Source organism: Amblyraja radiata, chromosome 8, assembly GCF_010909765.2.
Source record: "Amblyraja radiata isolate CabotCenter1 chromosome 8, sAmbRad1.1.pri, whole genome shotgun sequence".
Lineage (NCBI taxonomy): Eukaryota > Metazoa > Chordata > Chondrichthyes > Rajiformes > Rajidae > Amblyraja > Amblyraja radiata.
This window is the reverse complement of record NC_045963.1, coordinates 12,289,984-12,315,762: the sequence shown is the minus strand read 5'-3', so window position 1 is coordinate 12,315,762 and position 25,779 is coordinate 12,289,984. Positions and strand designations below refer to the sequence as shown.

The following is a 25,779-nucleotide window of genomic DNA, read 5'->3' as shown; positions in this document are numbered from 1 at the left end:
TAAATTATTTTTTCCGATTACACCCATGTGATTAATTTACCTAAATTATGCTAAATATTTGCGAGAATTGCAGGCGACACCTGTGGGTGCAGCAGGTGTTTGCGTTCCTAGAAAACGGCTCATATCATGGTTTTCCAATCGGTGAGATTGGGTAATCTGCAGCAAGAGTCGTAAAAAATAATCTGTGTTCATTTACTATTTTTTCACTACACAAATTGCAAGAGAACAAATTTTATTCTGCATGTCAGATTTTTGAATAGTGATTTATAAATTTTACAAGAGCAAATAGGGCAAAAGGTCATAACACAAAGTCGCCAACATTAAATAAGAATGCATTGCAAGAACAGGAGCCATTTGATTCTTTGAGTTGCTTCACCATTTATTAAGTAATGCCTGATTTTAAAGCTCAATTCCAGCTTCCATGTATTTTTGATTTGTAACGATGCAGAATAAATAGATCCAATGTGGAGATTGTGTTAACCCTATCCTGCTTTACTTAATTATCCAGTCATTACTTGTATTAAAATAGTTTCTTATTTATAAATTTAAAATAACACATGTAAAGATGCAAAGTGAATCTCAGCGCTCAAAAAATTCAAATCGTTTGAATTACTATGATTAAACAACAGGCAGTAGAATCTATCCATTATAATTAGCAAGTTTGCAAAATGTTCTTTAATATGGATACAATCTTATTTATTTCATACCTGTGTCTGTCCTCTCTGAAACAGTGCAGATCCATGAAGAGGCTTATAGAGATCAACTTCACAATTAATGTTCCGAATGGATCTCAAATCTCTGCCATCACATCTGCAAAGGGAAAGTACAAAGCATATGAGCATTTTCAAAACATTTCATTAATAAAAGCAACGTTTCAAATTTTCTAAGGGAACCAGAAAAGGGCCTTAAACTCTCAAAAATACTAGGTTTGCTATAGGCAAAAGAATACAAAGCAAAATAATTAATTTAACAAGGCTCTCAGAATTAAATCATACAAGTATGATAATTAAGTTCCCAATTTATATTTTAACTTTAATCTAGCTCCAGTCAGCTACTTTTTCCAAACTTCAATGAATCTAACCATTGAAATAAGGAGGGAAGAGTTATTTAACATCTCTGCAACATTGCATGTGGACCATGAAAAGCACAAACCTTTCCGATGCCCCAGCTAAGTGCCCAAAAGCATCCTCAGAATTAATTTGCTCCATCACCCAACCAGATAATTACCATTAGGAAAGGATGGGATGATGATTAAAGGCCGATAAATCCCCAGGGCCAGATAGGCTGCATCCCAGAGTACTTAAGGAAGTAGCTCCAGAAATAGTGGATGCATTAGTAATAATCTTTCAAAACTCTTTAGATTCTGGAGTAGTTCCTGAGGATTGGCGGGTAGCAAACGTAACCCCACTTTTTAAGAAGGGAGTGAGAGAGAAAACGGGGAATTACAGACCAGTTAGTCTAACATCGGTAGTGGGGAAACTGCTAGAGTCAGTTATTAAAGATGGGATAGCTGCACATTTAGAAAGTGGTGAAATCATTGGACAAAGTCAGCATGGATTTACAAAAGGTAAATCATGTCTGACGAATCTTATAGAATTTTTCGAGGATGTAACTAGTAGCGTGGATAGGGGAGAACCAGTGGATGTGGTGTATCTGGACTTCCAGAAGGCTTTCGACAAGGTCCCACATAAGAGATTAGTATACAAACTTAAAGCACACGGCATTGGGGGTTCAGTATTGATGTGGATAGAGAACTGGCTGGCAAACAGGAAGCAAAGAGTAGGAGTAAACGGGTCCTTTTCACAATGGCAGTGACTAGTGGGGTACCGCAAGGCTCAGTGCTGGGACCCCAGCTATTTACAATATATATTAATGATCTGGATGAGGGAATTGAAGGCAATATCTCCAAGTTAGCGGATGACACTAAGCTGGGGGGCAGTGTTAGCTGTGAGGAGGATGCTAGGAGACTGCAAGGTGACTTGGATAGGCTGGGTGAGTGGGCAAATGTTTGGCAGATGCAGTATAATGTGGATAAATGTGAGGTTATCCATTTTGGTGGCAAAAACAGGAAAGCAGACTATTATCTAAATGGTGGCCGACTAGGAAAAGGGGAGATGCAGCGAGACCTGGGTGTCATGGTACACCAGTCATTGAAAGTGGGCATGCAGGTGCAGCAGGCAGTGAAGAAAGCGAATGGTATGTTAGCTTTCATAGCAAAAGGATTTGAGTATAGGAGCAGGGAGGTTCTACTGCAGTTGTACAGGGTCTTGGTGAGACCACACCTGGAGTATTGCGTACAGTTTTGGTCTCCAAATCTGAGGAAGGACATTATTGCCATAGAGGGAGTGCAGAGAAGGTTCACCAGACTGATTCCTGGGATGTCAGGACTGTCTTATGAAGAAAGACTGGATAGACTTGGTTTATACTCTCTAGAATTTAGGAGATTGAGAGGGGATCTTATAGAAACTTACAAAATTCTTAAGGGGTTGGACAGGCTAGATGCAGGAAGATTGCTCCCGATGTTGGGGAAGTCCAGGACAAGGGGTCACAGCTTAAGGATAAGGGGGAAATCCTTTAAAACCGAGATGAGAAGAACTTTTTTCACACAGAGAGTGGTGAATCTCTGGAACTCTCTGCCACAGAGGGTAGTCGAGGCCAGTTCATTGGCTATATTTAAGAGGGAGTTAGATGTGGCCCTTGTGGCTAAGGGGATCAGAGGGTATGGAGAGAAGGCAGGTACGGGATACTGAGTTGGATGATCAGCCATGATCATATTGAATGGCGGTGCAGGCTCGAAGGGCCGAATGGCCTACTCCTGCACCTAATTTCTATGTTTCTATGATGATGATGATGATACAGTTGACTGGACACATATCACAAACAAGGTGGTTTGCTAAGATCTGCAGAATTTTATATGTAATCTCTCACAACTCCTACTTTACACTTTAGAGAAAGTAATCCTCATCTATTTCCTCATTTATGCCTCATTAAAGTAAATGAAACATTAAATATTTAAGAAGAACTTACTTAGTTCTCAATGAACACATCTAGAGTCAAAAATGCTGTAATGTTAAATTTGTTTATTTTGTTTGTTAAATTAATATGTCACCAGAATGATATAATTTCCATAACTGGTGACATGTTCAGTTTCATGTTCGTTAATGGATGTGTGTCAGCATTGTGGCCATTCCTAATTGTCCTTGAAGAGGTGATCATGGTAAATGGCTAACTGAACCTTCAGGTGAAGATATCCTACTATGCTTTCATAAAGGGAACTCCATAATGTAGATGCTAACATGATGAAGGCATGGGGCATGTATTCAACTCTGGATGGAATGTTTTTTGGATGGAGGGTTTCTGGAAGGGAACTTGCAGGTAGTTCAGTTTTCATCGCTTTGTCATATTAAGTGGCTTATTTAGATTGCGCAGAAGTGAGTAACTTGTTATGGATGGTACATTGCAGAGCATCAATGTAAGAGGTAATAATAACAATGGCATTGAGGCTGATGAATGAAGTTCCAAATTGAGTCAATAGAACTTAATGACAATATATATTCTTTAAATAAGATACTGTTCATGTCACCCCAGTTACAGAACAATTTCCAAGACATTGTAATGAAATACTATTATAAAGTGCTATACTTTAGCTTGCAAATATTCATATCTCTTTGTGAAAAGAAAATACAGAAAGGTTAGTTTCCTTGAATTGACTATTAAGGTAAAGTTCCTCTGGATAGAACAGGGCATCATAATTAAAATATTTCTAACATGACATAATGCCATAAACTAAAATAACCAATAATATACTAAATTAGAAATTGTATTTACCTTACGTATTCATTCATGATCATATTTCTGAAAATCTCTTTGGAAACCATATTAAAAGCCTCCATAATGTCAAATGAATCAACATCAGAAAACTTCTCTGTAAGAGAAATATAAACCAAATGTTTATTTAAAGAAAAAAACAGCACATTAGAGACAATTAGATGATAGAGAATGTTAATGCATAAAACTACTGAAGAACAGAAAAAGTATCAAAATGGAAAATCTGTAGTGCAATTATTTGTCTTACGGAAATACCATGAATGCCGCTTTAAAAATTCTAGAAGGATCTAATGGCGATCATAACACATTATTTCATCTGGACATCAACACATTATTTCAAAGGAAACTGGAGAAAGTATTTTGATTTGATTAATCTATGGAACAAATGGTCTAAAGAGTGATCAGATTCTAAGTGATCAGATTTATACATTCAAATGCATGCTCTCAGAAAATAAAGCTAAAGCTGTTCACCACATGTTACTACATTTTGTTAACAACGTCCAAAAAGTACTTCCTGCAACTAACATAATAGTAAACAAATCAGATGAATCGGAATCTTTTTCCCCGCCACAAATATCAATTCTCGTTTCTCGACTTTATTCTCGACTTTATTTCAGAAGAATTATTGAACAGATTTAACTTCCAGGAGGCTTGCAACATAAATATATGAACTAACCCAATGACCAAATGTTTTGATTACTGTAACAAATATTACTGTAACAAATATTAATTGACAGTTCAATGATATATAGATTAAAACCTGATCGAAGCCTTCGAATGAAACATTATACCAGTGCCTTTCCATTTGGTTAAACTTGTGCAAATGGCATGTTGATTTCCTTTAGTCATGAGTAGACAGGTAACTTACTCTATATGAAATGATCGGAGTGTCATACCTCGTAACTGTTCTTCTGTTTCAAGTCTGATTTTGTTAATAGCATCATCTCTGGATATCTGAATAACAAAAAAATAATAATTTTAATATAAAAACATAAGTAACATTACTTTAAGTTAAAAAATCATTGCATGGAAAAGGAGACTTACTTTATCATGAGTAAAATCTTTAAATACTTCACGGATCTTCTCTGAAGCAAGCCTGAGAAACAGAGGCACAATATTTTACTATTTGTTCCAAAGCTTCAAATTGGAAGATAACATATCCTCGTGAAAAATGCACATGTAAAAGACTAAACAGCAGTATGGACTTTCATAGCAAAACTGTAAGATTTCCAAGTTAATAACTCCAAAAATATGGTAACATTTAAAATCAGAGAAATATATATAAAACATTGGTGGCAATTAGGGGCTTATGGTTATGAACTTCAAAACTGTTGAGTTCAATTTTTGAATTTGTTATCAACTCGTCTGCCAAATAGATTTTCTTTGTTGTTCTTCGTGTTTATTCTCTTACTCCTTTAAATAAAATACTTTAATATTTTGGACAATGCAGCATGGAATCTGTGGTATAAAAACTAACAAATGCCCAATGTCATAAATATGAAGTATTATTCAATAGTCATTTATGTTCTCCCACTATGGAATACATTTTTGCACTTTTTAAGCCTTGTAGAAATGTGTGGAAGATTATAAATCAGCTCTCTCCTTCCCTGCTCCCTCTCTCTCTCCACCCCTCCCTCTCCCCTTGAGCCCACCCACCGTCCTGTAAAATCAAGGCCAATCCCAATGTAACAGCAATCCTACTAGGCTTATCCAGAATTCTACCACTGCCTGAAAAATAATTGATGGCTCAACTTCCACTGAGAAAGAGAATTCCAAAGACTCATTGTTATACAAGAATTTTCCTGAACAGTCTGTGACCCATAGCACTGTGGCCATAGCACTATGTTTAAAGCCCATAGCGCTCCAGATGGCAGCACTATATTTAGAACCCACAGCGCACAGCCGACAGTACTTCATTTAAATTCCCACGCGTTCAACTGGAGCAGGACAGGAAGCGACACTGGAAAGAAGGAATGGGTGACGTTTCAGGCCGAGACCCTTCTTCAGAGTTAATTGAGCTCCGAATTTAAAATCTGTATTTGACAATACAAAATTGTACATCCGTATTCTAATCACATTTCCGTACAAAATATGCAAAATCCGTACCACTTGGCAGCTCTGCAAAATCTTTTCACTGTACCTCGGTACACGTGACAATAAACTAAACAAAAAATTTACAGAGTACGATGCATGAATACAAGTGTTGAAACCGTCACCGTACGGTTATGCCCCATGATATAGAAATTGCAGCGGAATAAATCATTACTCAAAAACATTCTCATAGTATATTTCTTGCGGGGAAGCATCAGGACAGTACTCTAAACCTTTTTTGACAAACAGCATGGAGCATAATATCAAACAATAATGATGGTAGTTTGGTAATTCAAGTGTGTTTGCATAGTTAGTTTTTTAATAACTTCTCTAAACTAATTCAACAAAAAAGTTGTTGTCCACTCTTGGAACAGAAATAGTATACCCCAAAAGTAAAATTAATATTATGGAAAGATGCCAGAAATATAAATCATAAATTTCTAAAATAAAGCAAAGACTGGCACATTTGAATTTACGAGCCCATAGTGATGTGCAGATCAGAAAGAAATGCAACACATGTTCTGCTGCACAAAAATGCTGGAGAAACTCAGCGGGTGCAGCAGCATCTATGGAGCGAAGGAAATAGGCAACGTTTCGGGCCGAAACCCTTCTTCAGAATTTCCTTCGCTCCATAGATGCTGCTGCACCCGCTGAGTTTCTCCAGCATTTTTGTGTACCTTCGATTTTCCAGCATCTGCAGTTCCTTCTTAAACACATTTTCTGCTACTTTTGCTAAATATTAATTATTTCATGCCAATTCCAAAGTGATGAGCAACTCAGCAGCAATAAAAGATACGCATAAGACACAAATTGTGTTTGTAATTCTCATGCAGAGGTCCTTCGCACACAGGAAATTACAAGTAAATGAGAATCCCAAAACTTACTGTCTTGCATTTTCAACTATTTCCCTGGATGGAATGAACGACTTCTGAGGTGTTCTTTTGGAATTTCCATGCTTGCTTGCCAGTTGCTGAATGGACTGGATGATCTGTTGAGTATGTTTTACACCAATTTTGACAGCATGACAAAAATCCTGTTGTAATATGTTCTCCGCTGCTGCTTCCATCATGACTGAAAGTTTAAAAAGATCTTTTAACTTTGCATTGAGAATGTTTCTAATGGCAACTATTGCAATATTTCATAGATTATCATATTTTTTTGAGGTATCAAATTCTAAAATTTAAAGTCAGATGTCAATAGGAGTGCATGCAGTCGAAATAAAACAATGATTCATGACTTTAATATCAAAATATTTTGGTGATACCTGATATGGATGATTTGATGTTAAATGTTATGCACTAGTATGTCCCTTTTTTTCATGCCTGACCCAGAGCTATGTTAAGATGACAGATGCAATTTCTTACAATACACAATGAATAGAAACAAATTTATAATTTATTCGGCCCTTACAACATTAATTTCTTACAACAGAAAATGACAGAATCTTAGAAATTCTATTGCACTCTGGCTTTTATATGATGCACCAAAGTTTCAGTATATAAACAAATATTAAAGGATTAGGTAATCTGTGGTAAACTGTGTTCTTGTACACCATGTACACATGACCTGCTTGTACATGGGGGCTATTGGTATGCATCAGTTACATTAACTGCAAATTATTGCTGTGGCACTACTTGGGCCTCAAATGCAGGTGCTTTAAATGTAGGAGTTAAAGGACTCATGATACTTTGAAGTGTTCTGTCAGTGTAAAAATCCTCAAGGAATGATCAGGGTGCTTTTAATATCATTTGATTTTTTTTCTCTCTGGGTCGTTGCCCAACTGTGACTTCATAAAGTTCGCATATCCGCAGTCTACAATTCATGAACCATAAGACAAAATTGCTCTAAATTACAATGAAAAGGATTATCATTAAGAATTCCCACTTTGATGATTTCAGCATTTTTAAGTTTGTGCTTCATGTATGACATTAGAGATAACACCATTTCTAAACAGGATATCCATTATTCACAATACTGCAATATAAACTAATTAACTCATTTCCACATGGAACAGGCATATGCCTCCTCCTGGTGCTATTTTGAGAATTCCTAGCCTTAATTCAATCGGAAAATTGAGTTAAATGCTGGAGGTCACACCACTTGCCCAACAATTTTCTTTATCCTGTTCAATACAATAAAATGTTTCGCAATATTGATAATTGTCATTCCTTCACTGTGAGCCTATATTTTACAAATAATGCCCCATCCCTTAGCTGTCATTATTGTGGAAAGTTATTGGAGCATGGCTGTGCAGCACTTCTGTGTCTGGTTCTAATATGCAAGTGCACACATTCTGTCAATGCCACAGCCCTCCATTAATATCACTTCCAAAATGAGTTGTTTAAAATGTACTCTCACAAAGTGCAGGAGAGAAATTGAATTATCATGTAGGGAATTATGATAATAACCTTATAGGTCATTACCTTGGATTGTAAGTGGGTTATGATAATATAACAGACTGATTAATAGAAATTTAAAAACACACATTACGTTATCGTCTCGCAATTTTTCTTGCTTTCTAGCTTGCATCATTTTTCCCAACTAATTTAACAAAATAGGGACAAATTAAATTGGACATTCAAGCTAGTATTCAACACATTAATTTATTGGATCATATTCCATCTTTTAGAAAAACCTACAACATGATATTACTGCATTACAATTCCAAAAGAACAAGTTTTATTTTTTTTCTTAACTGATCTAAGAATGCAAATTCTTCATTACATAAACTATTTATGTTTGCAGACAAGATACTACCATAAATAATGAGACGCTTACCTACTTGGCTCTGAGATGCTCCAGCCAGAACCAAGTTCAATGTGCTCAATGCCATTTCTTTTCGAGTTGGGTTAATTACAACTTCTCCATCGACAAAACCAACTCTTACAGCACCTTAAAGAAGTGTGCAGAGTACAATGTTATTTTAGCAGTTGGCTTAGCACAAAGTAATTTGAATACAAATGGCAACAAATACTGACAGATTAATGAAGTTTACCCATAAATTAAATACTTGAATGTATATAGGTTAGTTTGCATTTCCTGCCAAATTAGTAGCTTAATATAGCAGTTAATAAAGTAAATAAATTAAAATATTCATAGATACTGCCTTATTAATAGTCATAGAGCATGGAAATAGGCCCTTCTGCCCAACCTGCCCATGCCGACCAACATGCCCAATCTAAATTAGTCCCACCTGTCTGTGTTTGGCTAATATCCATTTTAACCTATCCTATACATGCATTTGCCCAAATGTTTTTTTTTAAATGTTGTGATCGTGCCTGCTGCGACTGCCTCTTCCGGCAGCTCATTCCATATACATGCCACCGTTTGTGTAAAAAAGGCCCCTCCGGTTCCTGTTAAATCTTTCTCCCTCACCTTAAACCTATGTCCTCTAGTTCTAGATTCCTCTACACTGGGCAAGAGGCTGTGCATCTACCCTATCTATTCCTCTCATGATCTTAGACACCTCAATAAGATCATCCTTCAACCTCCTGCGCTCCAAGGAATAAAGTCCTAGCCTGCTCAATCTCTTCCTATAGCGCAGGCCTTCGAGTCCTGGCAGCATCCTCCTAAATCTTCTCTGCACCCTTTCCAGTTTAACACCATTTCCTATAACAAGGTGACCAAAACCAAACACAATACTCTAAATGTGGGTAGACACAAAATGCTGGAGTAACTCAGCGGGTGAGGCAGCATCTCTAGAGAGAAGGAATGGGCGACGTTTCGGGTCAAGACCCTTCTTCAGACTCTAAATGTGGCCTCACCAATGTCTTGTACATCTCTAACATGACTTCCCAAATTTTATACTCAGTACTCTTTAGACAAAGTCTAAGGTGCCGAAAGCTTTCTTGACCATCCTATCTACCTGTGACGCCACTTTCAAGGTACCTGTACTCCTAGATCTCTCTGCTCTACAACACTCCCCAGAGCCCTACCATTCACCGTGTAGGTCCTGCCCTGGTTGGAATTCCCAAAATGCAACACTTCGCACTTCTCCGTATTAAATTCTATCAACCATTCCTCAGCCCAGCTGCTCAACCGATCAAGATCCTGCTGAAATTTTTGACAACCATCTTCACTGTCTACCATACCACCCACTTTAGTGTCATCTGCAAACTTGCTAATCATGCCTTTCTCGTTCTCATCAAAATCATCGATATAGATGACAAACAGCAATGGGCCCAGCACAGAACCCCGAGGCACACCATTAGTCACAGGCCTCCAGTCTGAAAAACAACTTTCTACTACAGGTGCACAACCTTTATCCGAAATTCCAAATAACGAAAACCTCCGAATAGCGGACATTTTTTCGGTCCTTGATGAAAGGTCCTTGAAGACGTTCACCGAGGGCGGCCCGCAGAGGTGACTGCGGAACCTCCGGTCGGTCCTCGAAGAAAGGGGAACTAAATCCCCATTCATAAAAGAGAAGGTGAGGGTATATTGCGCGGGAGGGTTAATAATTGACAATCTGCTGCTGCCTGCCCGCTGAGTTAAAAAATTCCCACGGTAGACTCACGATACACAGTGTATCGTGAGTCTTGCGTGGGAACTTTTTAACTCAGCGGGCAGGCAGCAGCAGATTGTCGCTCCCTTCAGTTTCACCCCACCTACACCCCTCTGCTTCCTGGCCATGTGTGTGACCCCTTCCCTCCCCTCTCCAGCTCCCCACCCATTGCACCGGCGCGGGGGCTTTGCACTGTCTTCACGTCGGTGATGCCAGCAGGTCAGTGCCAGTCACCGGAGACGTCAGGACCAACGGGACACCGACCCCCAGGCCCACTGCAAGCACGGAGATCCCAGATCAGCAACTCCAGCCCAGCCCCGCTGCAACTCCAGAGGAACACGCAGAAGCTGATGGTGTGCAAGGTACGTCTTGTTCTTGGGGTGGCGCAGCTCGGGCTGTGGGCGAACTGCCACTTGTCGCCGTAGCGGCCCATCGGGGAGCGGGTTCCTCTGGAGTTGGAGGGGGAGGGGGGTATTGTGCTGTTTGATCGCCCCCTGCTATCCCAGGGACAGGGAGACACAGCGGCTTTTGAGAATGGTGGGCAATCACTTCCAAAGTTCTGCCCACAGTCAGTACACCTCTCCTACACTTGTCTCCTGCACTAAGATCATCTCGCAGAGAATGATCCCAGCCTAACCCTCCCTATTCTCTCCTATTCTGCAAGAAAAAACTACATTGAAGACTCAAACTCGCGATCGAGTAACTGCAGGGATCGAGGCGCAAACTCGCGACCTTGCGGATATGAGTCGAGCACTTTACCACTGAGCCAGCCGTTAAAATATACACTAAAAATCTTCCATTCCGAAAGCCGAAAAATTCCGAATTACGAAAAATGTCTGGTCCCAAGGCTTTCGGATAAAAGGTTGTGCACCTGTATTACCCTCCACTTCCTTCCAGGAAGCCAATTTTCTCACCAGTTAGCTATCTGTCCTTGGATCCCATGCCTTTAACCTTCACCAGCAGCCTACCATGTGGAACCATGTCAAATGCCTTGCTGAAATCCACAAACAAACAGCTCTGCCCTCATCATCCTTTTTGGTCACATCTTCAAAAAACTCAGATTGGTGAGAATCAATCTTCCATGTACTAAATTGCGCTGACTATCCCCAATCAGGCCTTATCCATATAAATGCCTGAATATCTTATCCCTCAGATTATTCTCGAGTAACTTTCCGACCACAGATGTTAGACTCACTGGCCTATGGTTCCCAGGCTTTTCCCCGCAGCCCTTTTTAAATAGAGGCACAACATTTGCCACACTCCAGTCTTCCAGCACCTCACCCGTATTTAATGACGACTGACAAATCTCAGCTAGTGCACCTGCAAGTTCCTCTCTAGCTTCCAAGTGTACTCGGATATATCTGATCAGGCCAGGGAGATTGGTATACATTCATACGCGTTAGGACTTACAGCACTTCCTCGACAGCGATACTGACTGCCCTCAAGACACTTTCATTGTTTGCCCTAAATTCCTTGGTCCTCATGTCTTTCTCCACAGAAAAAGAGGAGAAATACTCTTTGAGGACCTTGCCCATCTCCTGTGGCTGCACAAAGAATTGACTGCTTTGATTCCTGAGGGGCCTCATTCTCTCTCTGGTTACCCGTTTATTCTTAATGTACATAAAATCTCTTGGGGATTATCCTTAATATTATCTGCCAGAGCTACCTCCTGCCTCCCTTTTGCCCTTCGGATTTCCTCAGCTCCAACGTGCACACTTGATCCCAGCTGCCTATACCTGCTCCATGCCTCCTCCTTATTCTTGACCAGTGCCTCAATTTCTCTCATCATCCAAGCTTTATTACGCCCACCTGCCTTGCCCTTCACTCTAACAGGAATATGAAGGTCTTGGACTCTTGTGAGAACACTTTAAAAAATATTCCACTTTCCAGACGTTCCTTCAAACAACCTGCTTCACTCAATTGGAGTGAGTTCCTGTCTAATATCTTCACATTTGGCTTTGGCGCAATAAGAATTGTAATTATCGAGTCTGGCCTGTATCTGTCCATAACAATGTTAAACCAAATAGAACAGTGGCCACTGGTCTCAAAAAGCTCATCCACGACTACTTCATCCACTTCCCCATACAATTTCCTAGACCAGATCAAGCGTTACACTCTCTTGTATAGGGCCTGCTACATATTGCCTGAGAAAACATTCCTGAACACATCCTGCTCCATATTAACCATTTGAACAATGACAATACTTTCTTCAAATCACAGTGAGAAATTAGCATTATTTTCCAAGTTTTTAATCATCTTTCACTGAATAAAATCACATAAATTACTTTGTTTCATTTCTTGAGAAAATGTTTAAACAAACTGTTGCTCTGTCAAAAGTGAATTCAAAAGTCAACGTATAATTCTTCATCTGGATACCTAGCAAACCTTCTTTCGTTGGTACTTGCTAATGAGATGAGAAAGATAAGATAGGGTAACTGCAAAGAAAGATTACCCACCTATGGGACCATTCCAAGGAATGTCAGACAACGCCAAGGCTGCAGAAGCTATCAAAGATAATGGAATACATTGAGAATAGTAAATACAGTACATATTAGAACAATTACATAAATGGCATTTTTGAAATAAAGATTACGAGCCAGTCTTCATGAATATAATTTTTAATCATTTGTATTTCCAAACTTCTAGAGCCAATTTAAAGCACAACAGCAGACGCATGAAAAATTCAGATTATGTCCCTAAGAACTGTGAAAAGCAAGGTGGTTATAACCTTGCTATTATAAACATGTTTAGAGGGATTATGTTTGGCTTCCAATTAGTAAAACCTGGGGTAGGGGTAGTGCGCAAAAGTGAAAGAGGTTTATTAGTTTAGTTTAGTTTGTTGTCACATGTGCAGAGGTACAGTGAAAAGCTTTTTAATGCAAACTAGTCTGAAGAAGGGATCTGACCCAAAAAGTCACCTATCCATGTTGTCCAGAGATGTTGTGACCCATTGACTTACTCCAGCACTTTGTGTCCTTTTTTGTAAACTAGCTCTTGCTTTTCTATTCACATGCACTTACATGGGGCATTTTACCACAACTTTAAATAATATTGGATGTAATGTATTCCATCCAATATCAGTACCATCAAACTAAACTTCAGTTTGAAACTAATAAAATGCATGGATGTGTTCACTGTACTTTTTTGAAAAAAACCATGAATAAAGATTTATCTTAAAACCCTAAATAAGGGTCAATGCTTTTTTGTGTCTTGTTGGCAAGCAAACAAAAACCTTACAAAAATCATATTTAACTGTGCTTAAATTATACCTTTGCTGAGAATTTGCCATTTTCCGTCAGTGAGAATTAGAACCTCACCTATTTTACATGGAATTGTAGATCAAAAGTTTTAAGAATTCAAAATAAATAGCTAATTTAAATGCTGATACTTATTTGTAATATGAAAGTACAACGGTAAATGAGCTGCTCAATGGCAAAGATTGATAACCAGTTCATCACTACATAAACGGCAGGTGTAGCAACAACATATATTTTGTATTTCTTAAAGTATTTATTTGCTACCTTTGCTTGGGGAAAAAAAATTGATCCTTCATCTCTCAGACTTTTCCTCTTTATAAAATCTTTAATTTTAAGTTCACATTCATTTATCACAATCTCTGAGATTATCATATCTTCCCTTTAATATATTGGTATTATCTTGCAAATTCAATTTAAACTGGTTGGTGTATGTAATTAGAACATTGCTGTTTTAAACTCTGGGACTCCAGGATGAATCGCCTCCAAAAGTGCGGAGGGATTGTGGTCAATTATTTACATTTTGCAACTGATTTGTCCGATGGATTCATGCTACTTTCGATGCTCTCTGCAACCATAGCTTATTTCACTCCAAACAACATTTTACTCTTTCTTTCTCTCCTTACCTACATTAGAAAGTAGTAAATTCTAGACTACAGACTTCAGCATAAGAATCTTGGCTGATAGTCCAGTACTGAAGGAGTGATACACTGGAATTAATAATCATTCAGATCATGCTTTAAATAAAAGCCCCAACTTCTTTCCAAAATGGTCATTAAAGATCCCATGAAGCATTTCAATCTGATTTGCCAGATTTGATGCCCTGACTAATACCAATTTCTCAATCAAGATTAATTTTTAAATTAAATTTAAAAAAAAAAAAAGGAATTCAAGAATGGGAGTACATCATTTAACCCCACAAGCACTATCAGCCATGCAACGAGATTTTGACTGATCGATGAATTAATACCACATATCTTTTCCTTCAAAGCAATCCATAAATTTGGTTTTCAAAACACAATCAATATCAGATTTAATGTTATCAGGTTATCAACTGATTTGCACTGCAATCAAAAGTAATTGTAATTGAGTTTGTTGATTGTAAAAGATTCCAAAAAGTACTAAACAAACAATTTTTCTTCCGTATTGCCTTGTCTAAACAGCTGCCTTTAAGTGACTTCCAGATTTTGATCACTATATTAACCTGCACCGATTGCCATTTGTAAATTTGCAGCAAATGTTTAATATGCAATACATTTTGCAGTGTGATTTGGAGTTCAATTTACATAGAAGCTTATTCGTCAGATTTCCATTAAGGAAAAATTCAAAATTGCTCTGTAATATCAAGGTTTTGTGTAGACGGCAGTGTGTTGTTACCTGCCATTAGGTGTGCTACATTCTCTTGGAGCAGTTTTGCCACTAGTATCAATCAGTATGTACGTCCAGCAAAATAACACTGGATGGTGCGGCAGGAATCCCCACCACAGATTCACCACCATCTGACTAAATAAATTCCTCCTCATCTTCTTTCTAAAGGTACGTCCTTTTATTCTGAGGCTATGACCTTTGGTCCTAGACGCTCCCACTAGTGGAAACATCCTTTTTTACATCCACTCTATCCAGGCCTTTCATTATTCGGGCAATTTTCTATTTTATGGTGTTCAGTTCAATTCAAAGCTTCTCCAGTAATAAAATGGCTCTTTCCGTCTGCAGTTATCAACAAGTGGCACATTACAGTGATGCAATGGGACGATGTAAATTTGGAAATGTAGCCCATATGAAATACAACAGGAAAGTATGTACTCTCGGGTCAAGTGAGCAATCACTCAACTGTGATGCTCAAGGTTTCCACAAATTAACAGTTCTTACCTCCATTGATTGCAAGAATGTCAGGATCATTGATGCCATCGACTGCAAGGAGATTGCAAATAACCTTACACAAAGAAAGGAAACAAAAACTTTTAGTCCAAAAGCCCTCAGGGTCTGCGTACAATTGTGATATGATTTTCTGGTCAGGCAAAAGGAGGAATGGGCTAGCTGTAGGAAGCTAGGATCAAGTGCATCACAGGAAGAGTTTAAGGGACTGACGAGGTTTAGAAGGATATTAAGAGGGCAAAATGCCGACGAGTTAGCTCTGGCAGATAAGATTAAGGAGAATCAAAAAAGATATTTTGCAAGTACGTTAAGGGAAAGAGGGTAACTGGAGAGTTTATAGGGCCCTTTATAAAACAAAGCCGTAATCTATGTGAGGAGCTGCAGGAGATGGATAAGATGTTCAATGAGTATTTCTCTTCTGTCCTTACTGTGAAGAAAGATATGAAGACTGGGGAACTTGGAAAGGTTAGTGGAGATGTCTTGTGGACAGTCCATATTATGGATATCCCAAGACATATGAAGGTAGATAAATCCCCTGAGCCCGATCAGATATATCCAGGGACACTGTTGGAAGCTCGAGAAATTTCAGGAGCCCGACGGAGATACACAAATCATTGTTCGACATGGTTGAGATGAGGTGACTGGAGGGTGACTACAATATGCCATTATTTCTTTAAGGTTCAAGGAAAAGCCTGGGAATTATAGATCAGTGAGCCTAACATCTTTGGTAGGTAAATTGCTCGAGAGAATTCTGAGGGAAAAGATATATGTATTGGATAGATCGAGGTCGATTAAAAATAGTCAACATGGTTTTGTACATGAGAGAACGTGTCTCACAAATTTGATTGAGTATTTTTTTTGAAGATGTTAGCAAGAAAGTTGATGAAGGCAAAGTCATAGACATTATCTATGTGGACTTCAGTAAAGCATTTTATAAGGTTCCGCACTGTAGGCTGCTCTGGAAAGTTAGATCATATGGCAACCAGGGAGTGTTAGCTGCCCGGATACAAAATTGGCTCCATGGATGGAAGCAGAGGATGGTGGTGGAAGGTTGTTTTTGGACTGGAGGCCTAGGACTTGTGATGTGCCTCAGGGATTGGTGTTGGGCCCATTGCTATTTGTGGTTTATATTAATGATTTAGATGAGAATGTGCATGCCATAATTAGTTAGTTTGCAAATGACATTAAAGTAGGTGGCATTGTTGACAGTGAAGATGGTTATCATACATTAAAGCAGGATCTTGATCAGCTGGGCATGGGTTGAAGAATGGTTAATGAGGGTGTTGGGTGTATGGAATTAACTGCCACAGTTGGGGCTGGTAAAATAACAACATTTTAAAGACACTTGCACAGGTACATGGATAGGAAAGGTTTAGAGGAATATGGATAAAATGCAGGCAAACGGGACTTGCTTCGGTGCGGATCTTGGTTGGCGTGGACGAGTTGGGCCAAAGAGCCCGCTTCCATGCTGTATGACTATGTGTTCATGCAAGTTCAAATAGATTGTAAAGAATAGTTGTGCTTTCTGAAAAGTTTCATTATCAAAAAGATCTGAGCAACCATGTTTAATTGTCATTATTTAATATGAAAATAAGTGCAGATTAAGAATATTTCTTCCACTGTTCAGTAACAAGCGAAATTTAATGATGAATATGACAATATTTGATCAAAGACCGTTTATGACCATCTACATTTTTAGGGCCTATTGAGTTGAGCAGGAAAGAGGGAGCGAGACAGCCCACCTTTTTGTCAGGCATCCGGCAGGAATGGATTCTGTGTGGGCTGGAGGTATAATTTTTGTTTAGTTGTTGAACCAACATTAAATTCCTTGACAGAATGCAGACAGTTCTTCTGTTCAATGGCGCTGACAAGATTGAAAAGGGTTTTTGGAACAAATGGGGTCACATGCATCACTTTCTGAAATGAATGCTGCATGCATTACAATTGTCAGAATCTGCTGATTCTATTGGGAATATGTTTCTCATTCAGGTACAATAATGATGGCATTCAGGGTTGGGTTAATGTGGGGACTTTGTCCTAAAAAGAGAAAAAAACATTTTGTTTGCAAGTAGCTTTTCTGTCATTGTTTTATCGATTTGAATGGTTTTATGGCAGAATTTACAAACAATGTGCCGGGTTAATCATTTTTAATGATAAACTAAAAGTAAAAATCTGTTATATTATTGGGATACATAGATAGTGAACATCTTCATATTTAAAAATAAGAATGTAATGGTAATCGCCAGGTTAAAAACAAGCATGCTACAAATTCTGCAATGCACTGACAAATGTTAGCTTTGAAAAGTTGGTTGCATAACTAATACTAAAACAACAACAGTAAAGAATGTGTCAAGCTATATGAGTGGCAAATGTAATATGTTACAGTTAGTTTGCAATTAACAAATGGGCTTAATTTCATAGAAAATTTTGACCATTTTCCGATGAAGCATTTATTCCTTGGTCAAACATATCAAAACTGTTTGAATATTTCCCGCACTTTGCATTATTTCAGTTTCCAGCAGATTTTTTGGGGATTTCCAGTTTTGTTGATTTACAATTAAAATAAATATACCAATGTGTTCAATTACTTATTTAAAAAAGACACACTGAATCAGTGCATTTTATCCAGCACTTACCTGTGTATCATAAAAGTAGCCTGAAGGAAATAGTGGCCTGATTGAACGATCTGAAGAATTCAACAGAAGGTAAGTAACTGACACTTATTAAATGAAAACACCCCCTTCAAAAAAAAAAATGGTTTGTGACATTCCTTCCCTGAAGTAGACAATTATGGGAATCATTGGAATTAGGTCAAAGACTAAATGCTGTTGCAGAGGTGGTTGGTATTTGTTGACAGGAGGCACCCTTCAGCTAATTCGAACAGCAGTTGCTTTTCTTGTTTTCTGCCACTTTCTACAAGTGATGCTATCTCTCCCAATCTACCCCAGAATAAAGCAAGTTAATCAAAGGAAGGCAACTCTTAGGTGGCTAGTAATCAAATTTTGATCCTTTTCATTTCAATCACTCAATTCCATTCCTATATTATAAATTGATATGATTGCATTGATAAAGGTACCCATCCAAACCAGCATTTCAGAAATTTGTTTATGTTTAATAAATGCAATTTAGTAACATTATGTAACATTTATAAATATTTTTCTTAGAAAATTAGACATTAAAATGTAGCAGAAAATAAATTTCTAAAATATTAATCCATTCAGTCAACAATTTCAAGGAACAAAAATAGTTACATATTTATTGTAGAAACATTCTTGGAAAAATATTGCAGTATTCAACTTGCTCTGCATTACATAATCTTACCAATTACTCTGCTGGTTAAAATCTCATTATCTGTGTAGCCCAAATCTCTTCGTAAATATGTTGTAGGTATTCTTCCCGCTGCAGCAGCTTTCTGACGATAATCAACCTAATAATACAAATCTGTTATTCTACGTTATAATGTGCAATATAGACAAATTATGAATGAATTAATAAGTTTACAAGGAATTATAAAATCTTAACATACTTACCACTAATGGCATAAATTGGGATGCAGTAGGCTTTGTTTTACTGACAGCTGTAACCATCACTGATGTGTCTCCCAACTTCACAGTAAGAAAAAGAAAATCAATAAATTACATTTCACATAGCTTTGTATATTTGTGAACTTAGCACGTTAATATGAACATAGAGGTTCCTTTCGTGTTTCAGATCAACTTAATTTTCTCGTATACTTTTATTCCAATCACCTGATTTTTGACCGTAAATATCCAGAAATGCAAAAACCTGTTGTTTCTTGGTGGGAGGGCAGCCGAGTTCCATTAGATAAATAAATATAATTTCTCTCATCAATCAGCACTGCACTGTAGTGGAAGCAGTACTGATTTAAATCTTGCAGCCACAATCTTGTAGGCTCACATTGCAAAATTGCCCTCTACCATGCAATTTGAAGCATTCCTACAGTGATAGCTGGAGTAAAGATCCAATGGAAAATTTCCAAAACAACTCATTAAACCTCTAATTGTAGCCCAATGTCGCAGGCCAACCGTTATTTCTTCAGGGATTGACAATTAAACCATGTCTACCTCCCTTTCCTCAAAGCTAAGGAAAAGCAATTTGTGGTAAAGATCTGTCCTTTTCTAATCAAGTAATCCAACAACAATGTCAAAAATCTATTCGTAATGATTTTTCCTCAACTGGCGAATGGAGGAAGCTGCTAATTAAAATAAAATATAATAAATTATTGTATTGTATTCTTTGTGTTGTATTCAATTTATTGTCATTATCTCAATTAGAGACAACAAAATGAATTTTCCTTAGTCAAGTAACATAAAAATAAATAAATAATAAATAAAACATATTAAACTTTTAAAAAAAGCACAAACACAATAGTCCACGACACAACATAACACAGTGGCACCAAGTTGAGGAAGGTACCATAGTCCAGCCAGCCTCCCCTCCGATCTTCCCAGATGTTCACCCGTGGTCGGGGCCTCCCGAGCACCCGCAGTCGCCGCCATGGGCGGCCCGATGCTCAGGCTCTCACGCCAGGATGATGGAACACCGAACCGACGCCGAAACCCGACAGAGAACATCCTCAGCGGACCGGACCTTCAGATCAGCTACCTCCCACCAGAGTCCGCAGCTCCCGAGTCCACAGGCCGAGCCGGGTGGAGTCGCAGGACTCCGCGATGTTAGTCAGCGCCGCCTGCGTTGGGAGCTCCGCGAACCACAGCTCCGCGATGTCGGTGCGGCAGGCCCAGCATTCCGGAGCTCCAAACGGCGATCGTTTCCATCGCTGCGCCGCTGCTGGAGCTCTGGTCGGTCCCGGCTCGAATAATAGTCGCATCCTCTCCAGGAAGTGAGTGAAGGACGGTATCCCCCTTACCGTACCCTCTTCCCCCACATAAAGACATTAAAAAACCCCAAAAAAAACACACTTCAACATAACAAAAAAAAACAAAAAGATACCGGACTGAAGGTGGAGGCAGCTAGCACCAGTGCCACCGGAAATACAATTGTGGAACAGTGTGATGAGTCAGCAATAATTTAATAATCAACCTCATTTAAATGTGAAAAGTCGCTATAGGTGCAAAATACTTTAAAAAAGTTATATTTCCTTTCCTCATTCCACATCCATATTTTGAACTGTTCAACAGGAAAAAGTATTTTCCAAAATGCACACTAGCTTTCTGATATAAGAATGCTAAAGGTCACCATTATAACTATTAAATATTCACTTTAAACCACAAGTACTTGTATCATACTAAAATTTCAAGAGTTTCCAACTTTGTCTTAAACTACACAAACATTTTGAATGAAGTTACCTGCACCATAGCACATCCATCTGCAAACCGAGCAAGCTTCCCTGTGGAAATTTCAAGCTTCCTGCAATAATGTAAAAATTCATAAAACAGTGCATTATTTTCAGCATATTACAAATTGCTTAAGGAGGTTAAACCTATTATCGAATAAAGTTCTCACTCACAATCACTGTACAAACATGTGGAGATATTAAATTGATATTAATTAATCTAGCATGAAGTAAATTGATGTAAAAGTCCAACACAAAAGTCGATTTCTAAAATCCTAAGACTAGTTTTCTTTCGATTCCTTGACAAAAATAAAGTTTTACTCCTTGTGAAAAAGGGTGCCAGAAAACTGCTACATGAACAAAGAACTGTTTAAGCGAGTCGAAATATGATTGGCTTGCCAACTATATGCTGCCTGTCCCGTTGAGTTACTCCAGCATTTTGTGTCTATCTTGTGTCTAGATTTTACTGCTGACATGATTTGAAATGCTCTTGACCAAAGATCCTATCGCGGATAGGATTTGCAAAATGGATATCGAACTGTTAACTAGAATATATTCTTCTTGGGTTCAATGTGGCAAGATTCCAGCTGATGTCAAGCAGCAGACGGAACATCATGCCCTGGTCTCACAAATTCTCGTCCAACAGTACGAGCTGCACATAAGCTATAAGCCAGGGAGGATTCGTAATCAACAATAGTAATAGCTTTTGAACACAAAGTGTTGCAGTAACTCAGTGGGTCAGGCAGAACTTTTGGAAGATGCTTTTTAGGTGCTTTTTTGGGGTCGTGAAGCTGTTTCAGATCGATCTGAAACATTGCTTGCCCATATCTTCCATAGATGCTCCCTGACCTGCTGAGTTACTCTAGACTTTGTGTTCTATGCAAGATTCCAGCATATGCAGTTTGTTGTGTCAATAGTATTAGGCTTTGTTTGTATTGGTGTGGTTTGATTAGAGAAAAAGATATGTTGAAAACAAATTACATCCAACTGGTTTTATACTTTTTTGATGAAGTAATAGAGAAAGTGGTGAGGAAAATATGGTTATTGTGGTATACATGGCCTTCCAAATTAAGCTTGTGGGTTCCTGGACTTTATAAATAGAGGCACCTAGTACAACAGCAAGAAAGGCATGATGAGCCCTTCATAAAGCAATGGTGTGACCATAACTGAAGAAGTACGTTCAGTTTTAGACGCTACAATTGGGAAAAATGCAAACGCTTTCGAAACAATATGTAAGAGATTTGTCAAAATGATTCGACCATTCATAGTCTGTAGATTTGTAGATAAACGAGAGATGGTGGGGTTGTCCACCCTGGATCAGAGATAGCTGTAGATCTTATTACAGTAAATAAAATCACCAAGGAGAATCAAGGAACTGCAGATGCTGAAATCTTGCGTGGAACACAAAGGTCTGGAGTCACTCAACGGGTAGGTAGCATCTCTGGAAGGCATGGGTTGGCAATGTTTTGGGTCCCATCCCGAAACATCACTTATCCATGTCCTTCAGAGATACTACCTGACTCGTTAAGTTACTTGCTTCTATCTTCTCGGGTAGTATATTCCAAACTCTGGATGAAAATATTTAGTTTAGTTTATTGTCATGCTTGCCGAGGTACAGTAAAAAGCTTTGTTGCATGCTAACCAGTCAGCGGGAAGACAATACATGATTAAAATCAAGCCATCTACAGCGTACAGGTACATGATAACGTGAATAATGTTTACTGCAAGATAAAGTCCAGTAACATTTGATCAAAGACAGTCCGAGGGTCTATGATGAGGTAGACAGTAGCTCTGGACTGCTCACTAATTGTTGGTAGGATGATTCAGTTGTTCGATAACAGCTGTGAAGAAACTGCACCTGAATCTGGTGGTGAGCATTTTCATACTTCTTTACCTTTTGCCCGATGGGAGAGGGGAGAAAAGGGAGTGGCTGGTTGCGACTCGTCCATAATTACACTAGTGGCCTTGCCAAGGCAGAGTGAGGTGTAAATGGCATCAATGGAAGGGAGGTTGGTTTGTGTGATGGTCTTGGTTGCGTCCACAATTCTCTACAATTTCTTGCGGTCTTGGATGCTGTTCCCAAATCATGCTGTGATGCATCCCAATAAAATGCATTCCTCAGATCCCTTTACCGACTATGCTGACTGGTTTTAGATATCTCTTTAATGGGGAAAATGTTCTCACTATCCATTCTTTCTATGAGCTATCAGGTTCCCCCTCAGCCTCCAGCACTCCAAGGAAAACAGCCTTTCCAGTTTCTCCTCATAACTGAAACATACCATCCCATGCAACATGCTGATAAATCTTCTCTGTAAAACTTCCGGTTCAATCATATCCTTCGTACATTGTGGCAACCAAAACTGCACACAATGCATGATTTCCCAAATAAATTTGTGATTAAAGCTCTAAATTAGAGCTGCATGTTGCTATTGCCTACACTCTAGTAGTCCATATTATTCTCCACAGGTTCTGAGTTTGCGTTTCTACTTGATGCACACACAAGAACATAATAGGCGAGCTGTATTGTCCAGGATGCTTTGCAGTTTGAGCAGCATCCTCCCCTGCAAGACCACCTCCCATGAATCCAACCACCCCAAGATGGAGCCAGACGTCCTGATGAGTTTGTTAATCCTATTGGCGTCCGTGACCTTCGCCCTGCTGCCCCAGCACACGGCAGCGAAGAAGATGGCACTGGCTACCACCGATTGGTAGACCATTTGCAGCATCTTACTGCAGGCGTTGAAGGAGCGGAGCCTTCTCAAAAAGTATAGCAGGCTCTGTCCCTTCTTGCACAGGGCAGCATTCCTGGACTAGTCCAGTTTACTGTTTGGGTATTTGGGTACACTCCAAGGTATTTGTACTCCCTGATAAACTGCACATTCACACCATTGATGGAGTCAGAGGACAAGGGTGTTCCTCTCCTCCTAAAGTCCTTTAACTCCTTAGCCTTGTCGGTGTTGAGCTTCAGGTGATTCAGTCTACACGACGCAACAAAGTCGTTGACTACACCTCTGTATTCAACTTTTCTCCCTGCACTGATGCAGCCTACAATTGCAGAGTCATCTGAAAACTTATATCTTGTCCGATGTGTAGATGGTGAGCAGGAAGGGAGAGAGGACAGTCCCCTGTGGGGCCCATGTGTTGCTCACTACCATGTCCGAGACACAGTTCTGTAGCCTGACATAGTGTGGCTGTCCAGTCAGGTAGTTGTTGATCCAAGATGCCAATGAAGCATCCACCAGCATCTTCGTCAATTTGCTCCCTAGCAGTGCAGGCCGGATGGTGTTAAAAGCACTGGAGAAGTAAAAAAACATGACTCTCACAATGCTTCCCTGCTTTATCCAGGTGAGCATAGGAACGATGGAGTAGGTGCATAATGGCGACCTCAACCCCCATCTTTGTTTGCTATGCGAACTGCAGCGGGTCCAGGTAGGGTTTAACCAGTGGTCACAGGTGAGTGAGCTGCAGCCTCTCCAGGGACTTCATGATGTGTGAAGTCAGCACCATCGGTCTGTTGTCCTCTTTGGTACAGGAACCAGGCAGGATGTCTTCCACATCACAGGAACTCTCTCTCGGCTCAGGTTGAAGATATGCTGGAGTACTCCGCACAATTGGTTGGCACACACCTTGAGTACCCTCGGGCTGACATCATCGGGACCCATGACTTTGCCTGGGTGGTAACTCATCCTCCCTCACCCACACCCTCACTCACACCCACCCTTCCCCCACCATTCATTTCCTCACACACCCACCCGTCCTCCCTCACTCACACCCACTCACCTTCTCATACCCACCCACAACCTTCTGAGTTTTGTAGTCGGCAGGGCAGTATTCTGCATTGCGCTAACTTGGACAATTTAACTTTTTTTTTAAACAAGCCAATTAACCTACAGACCTGTACGTCTATGGAGTGTGGGAGGAAACCGAAGATCTCGGAGAAAACCCACGCAGATCATGGGGAGAACGGACAATCTCCATGCAGACAGCACCCGTAGTCGGGATCGAACCCGGGTCTCTGGCGCTGCATTTTGCTGTAAGGCAGCAACTCTACCGTTGCGCCACCGCGACTGAACCACCCACTCACCCCCCTCCCTCACACCCACTCACCCCCGTCCCTCACACCCACTCACCCCCCTCCCTCACTCACTTTCTCACACACCCCCACTCACTTTCTTACATCCAACCTCCCTCACTCACTCCCACCTCCCTCACTCACTCACTCCTCCCTCACTCACTCACTCCTCCCTCACTCACTCCTCCCTCACTCACATCCTCTCACCTGCTGCCCAGATCCACTGCCACTCGGCCACTCTCGGACATGCTGGCCCAAGCCTGCTGATGATTTCGCCGCGTGCCCGGGCTCGCTGGCAACTGGCGGCCGAGCGCGGGCGCTCTCCATGGCGACGAGCGCCAGATTCCACGAGCTACCAACCGCCTCACCGACCCGACACCGCCGGGACAGGGGGCCGCCATGACACCCACCTCGCCACAACGCCTCGTCCCATTGGCTGTTGCAGCCTCACCGCTGGGAGGGGAGGGTCGGTCATAGCGCACCCTACTGGCCAGCACTCCTGCTATTCAAAAACGTCTTTTAATCTTCTGATTCCCCATCTCATTTCATGCTTTAGTTTTCAGTGTTATTCTTTTCCCGCAACCAAAAATTTTCCCGAAACCAAAAAAGACGAATTCGAAGTGCTTTACAAAGTGTGACACTCAGTGACAGGCTTTAAAGCGTGGGGAATGATTGGTGCTATGTTGTGTAAGAAGAAACTGCAGGTGCTGGTGGTTTGCACTGAAGAGAGACACAAAATGCTGGAGTAACTCAGTGGGACAGGCATGGTGATGAGTATGCTGCAACCATGGCATTTAATGACAGCAACATCCACACTCTTCGTCAAGAGATTTCAACTGTC

At 39.9% G+C, this 25,779-nt stretch overlaps 1 protein-coding gene across 1 annotated transcript in view; it reads right to left on the bottom strand.

Annotated features, from left to right (window-relative positions):
• Nucleotides 1–25,366, bottom strand: part of pnpt1 (polyribonucleotide nucleotidyltransferase 1) — a 42,812-nt gene extending 17,446 nt beyond the window's left edge. The window contains exons 1-13 of the mRNA XM_033025177.1: nucleotides 25,146–25,366; nucleotides 20,880–20,940; nucleotides 19,083–19,157; nucleotides 18,874–18,979; nucleotides 18,189–18,238; nucleotides 15,547–15,610; nucleotides 12,880–12,927; nucleotides 8,698–8,811; nucleotides 6,804–6,990; nucleotides 4,873–4,924; nucleotides 4,725–4,782; nucleotides 3,829–3,925; nucleotides 708–810 (exon numbers count right to left, since the gene is read on the bottom strand). Coding sequence (XP_032881068.1) covers nucleotides 708–810; nucleotides 3,829–3,925; nucleotides 4,725–4,782; nucleotides 4,873–4,924; nucleotides 6,804–6,990; nucleotides 8,698–8,811; nucleotides 12,880–12,927; nucleotides 15,547–15,610; nucleotides 18,189–18,238; nucleotides 18,874–18,979; nucleotides 19,083–19,157; nucleotides 20,880–20,940; nucleotides 25,146–25,339 — 1,209 coding nt within the window. The 5' untranslated portion in view covers nucleotides 25,340–25,366. The remainder of the gene's footprint in view (nucleotides 1–707; nucleotides 811–3,828; nucleotides 3,926–4,724; nucleotides 4,783–4,872; nucleotides 4,925–6,803; nucleotides 6,991–8,697; nucleotides 8,812–12,879; nucleotides 12,928–15,546; nucleotides 15,611–18,188; nucleotides 18,239–18,873; nucleotides 18,980–19,082; nucleotides 19,158–20,879; nucleotides 20,941–25,145) is intronic.
• Nucleotides 25,367–25,779: the final 413 nt, after the last annotated feature.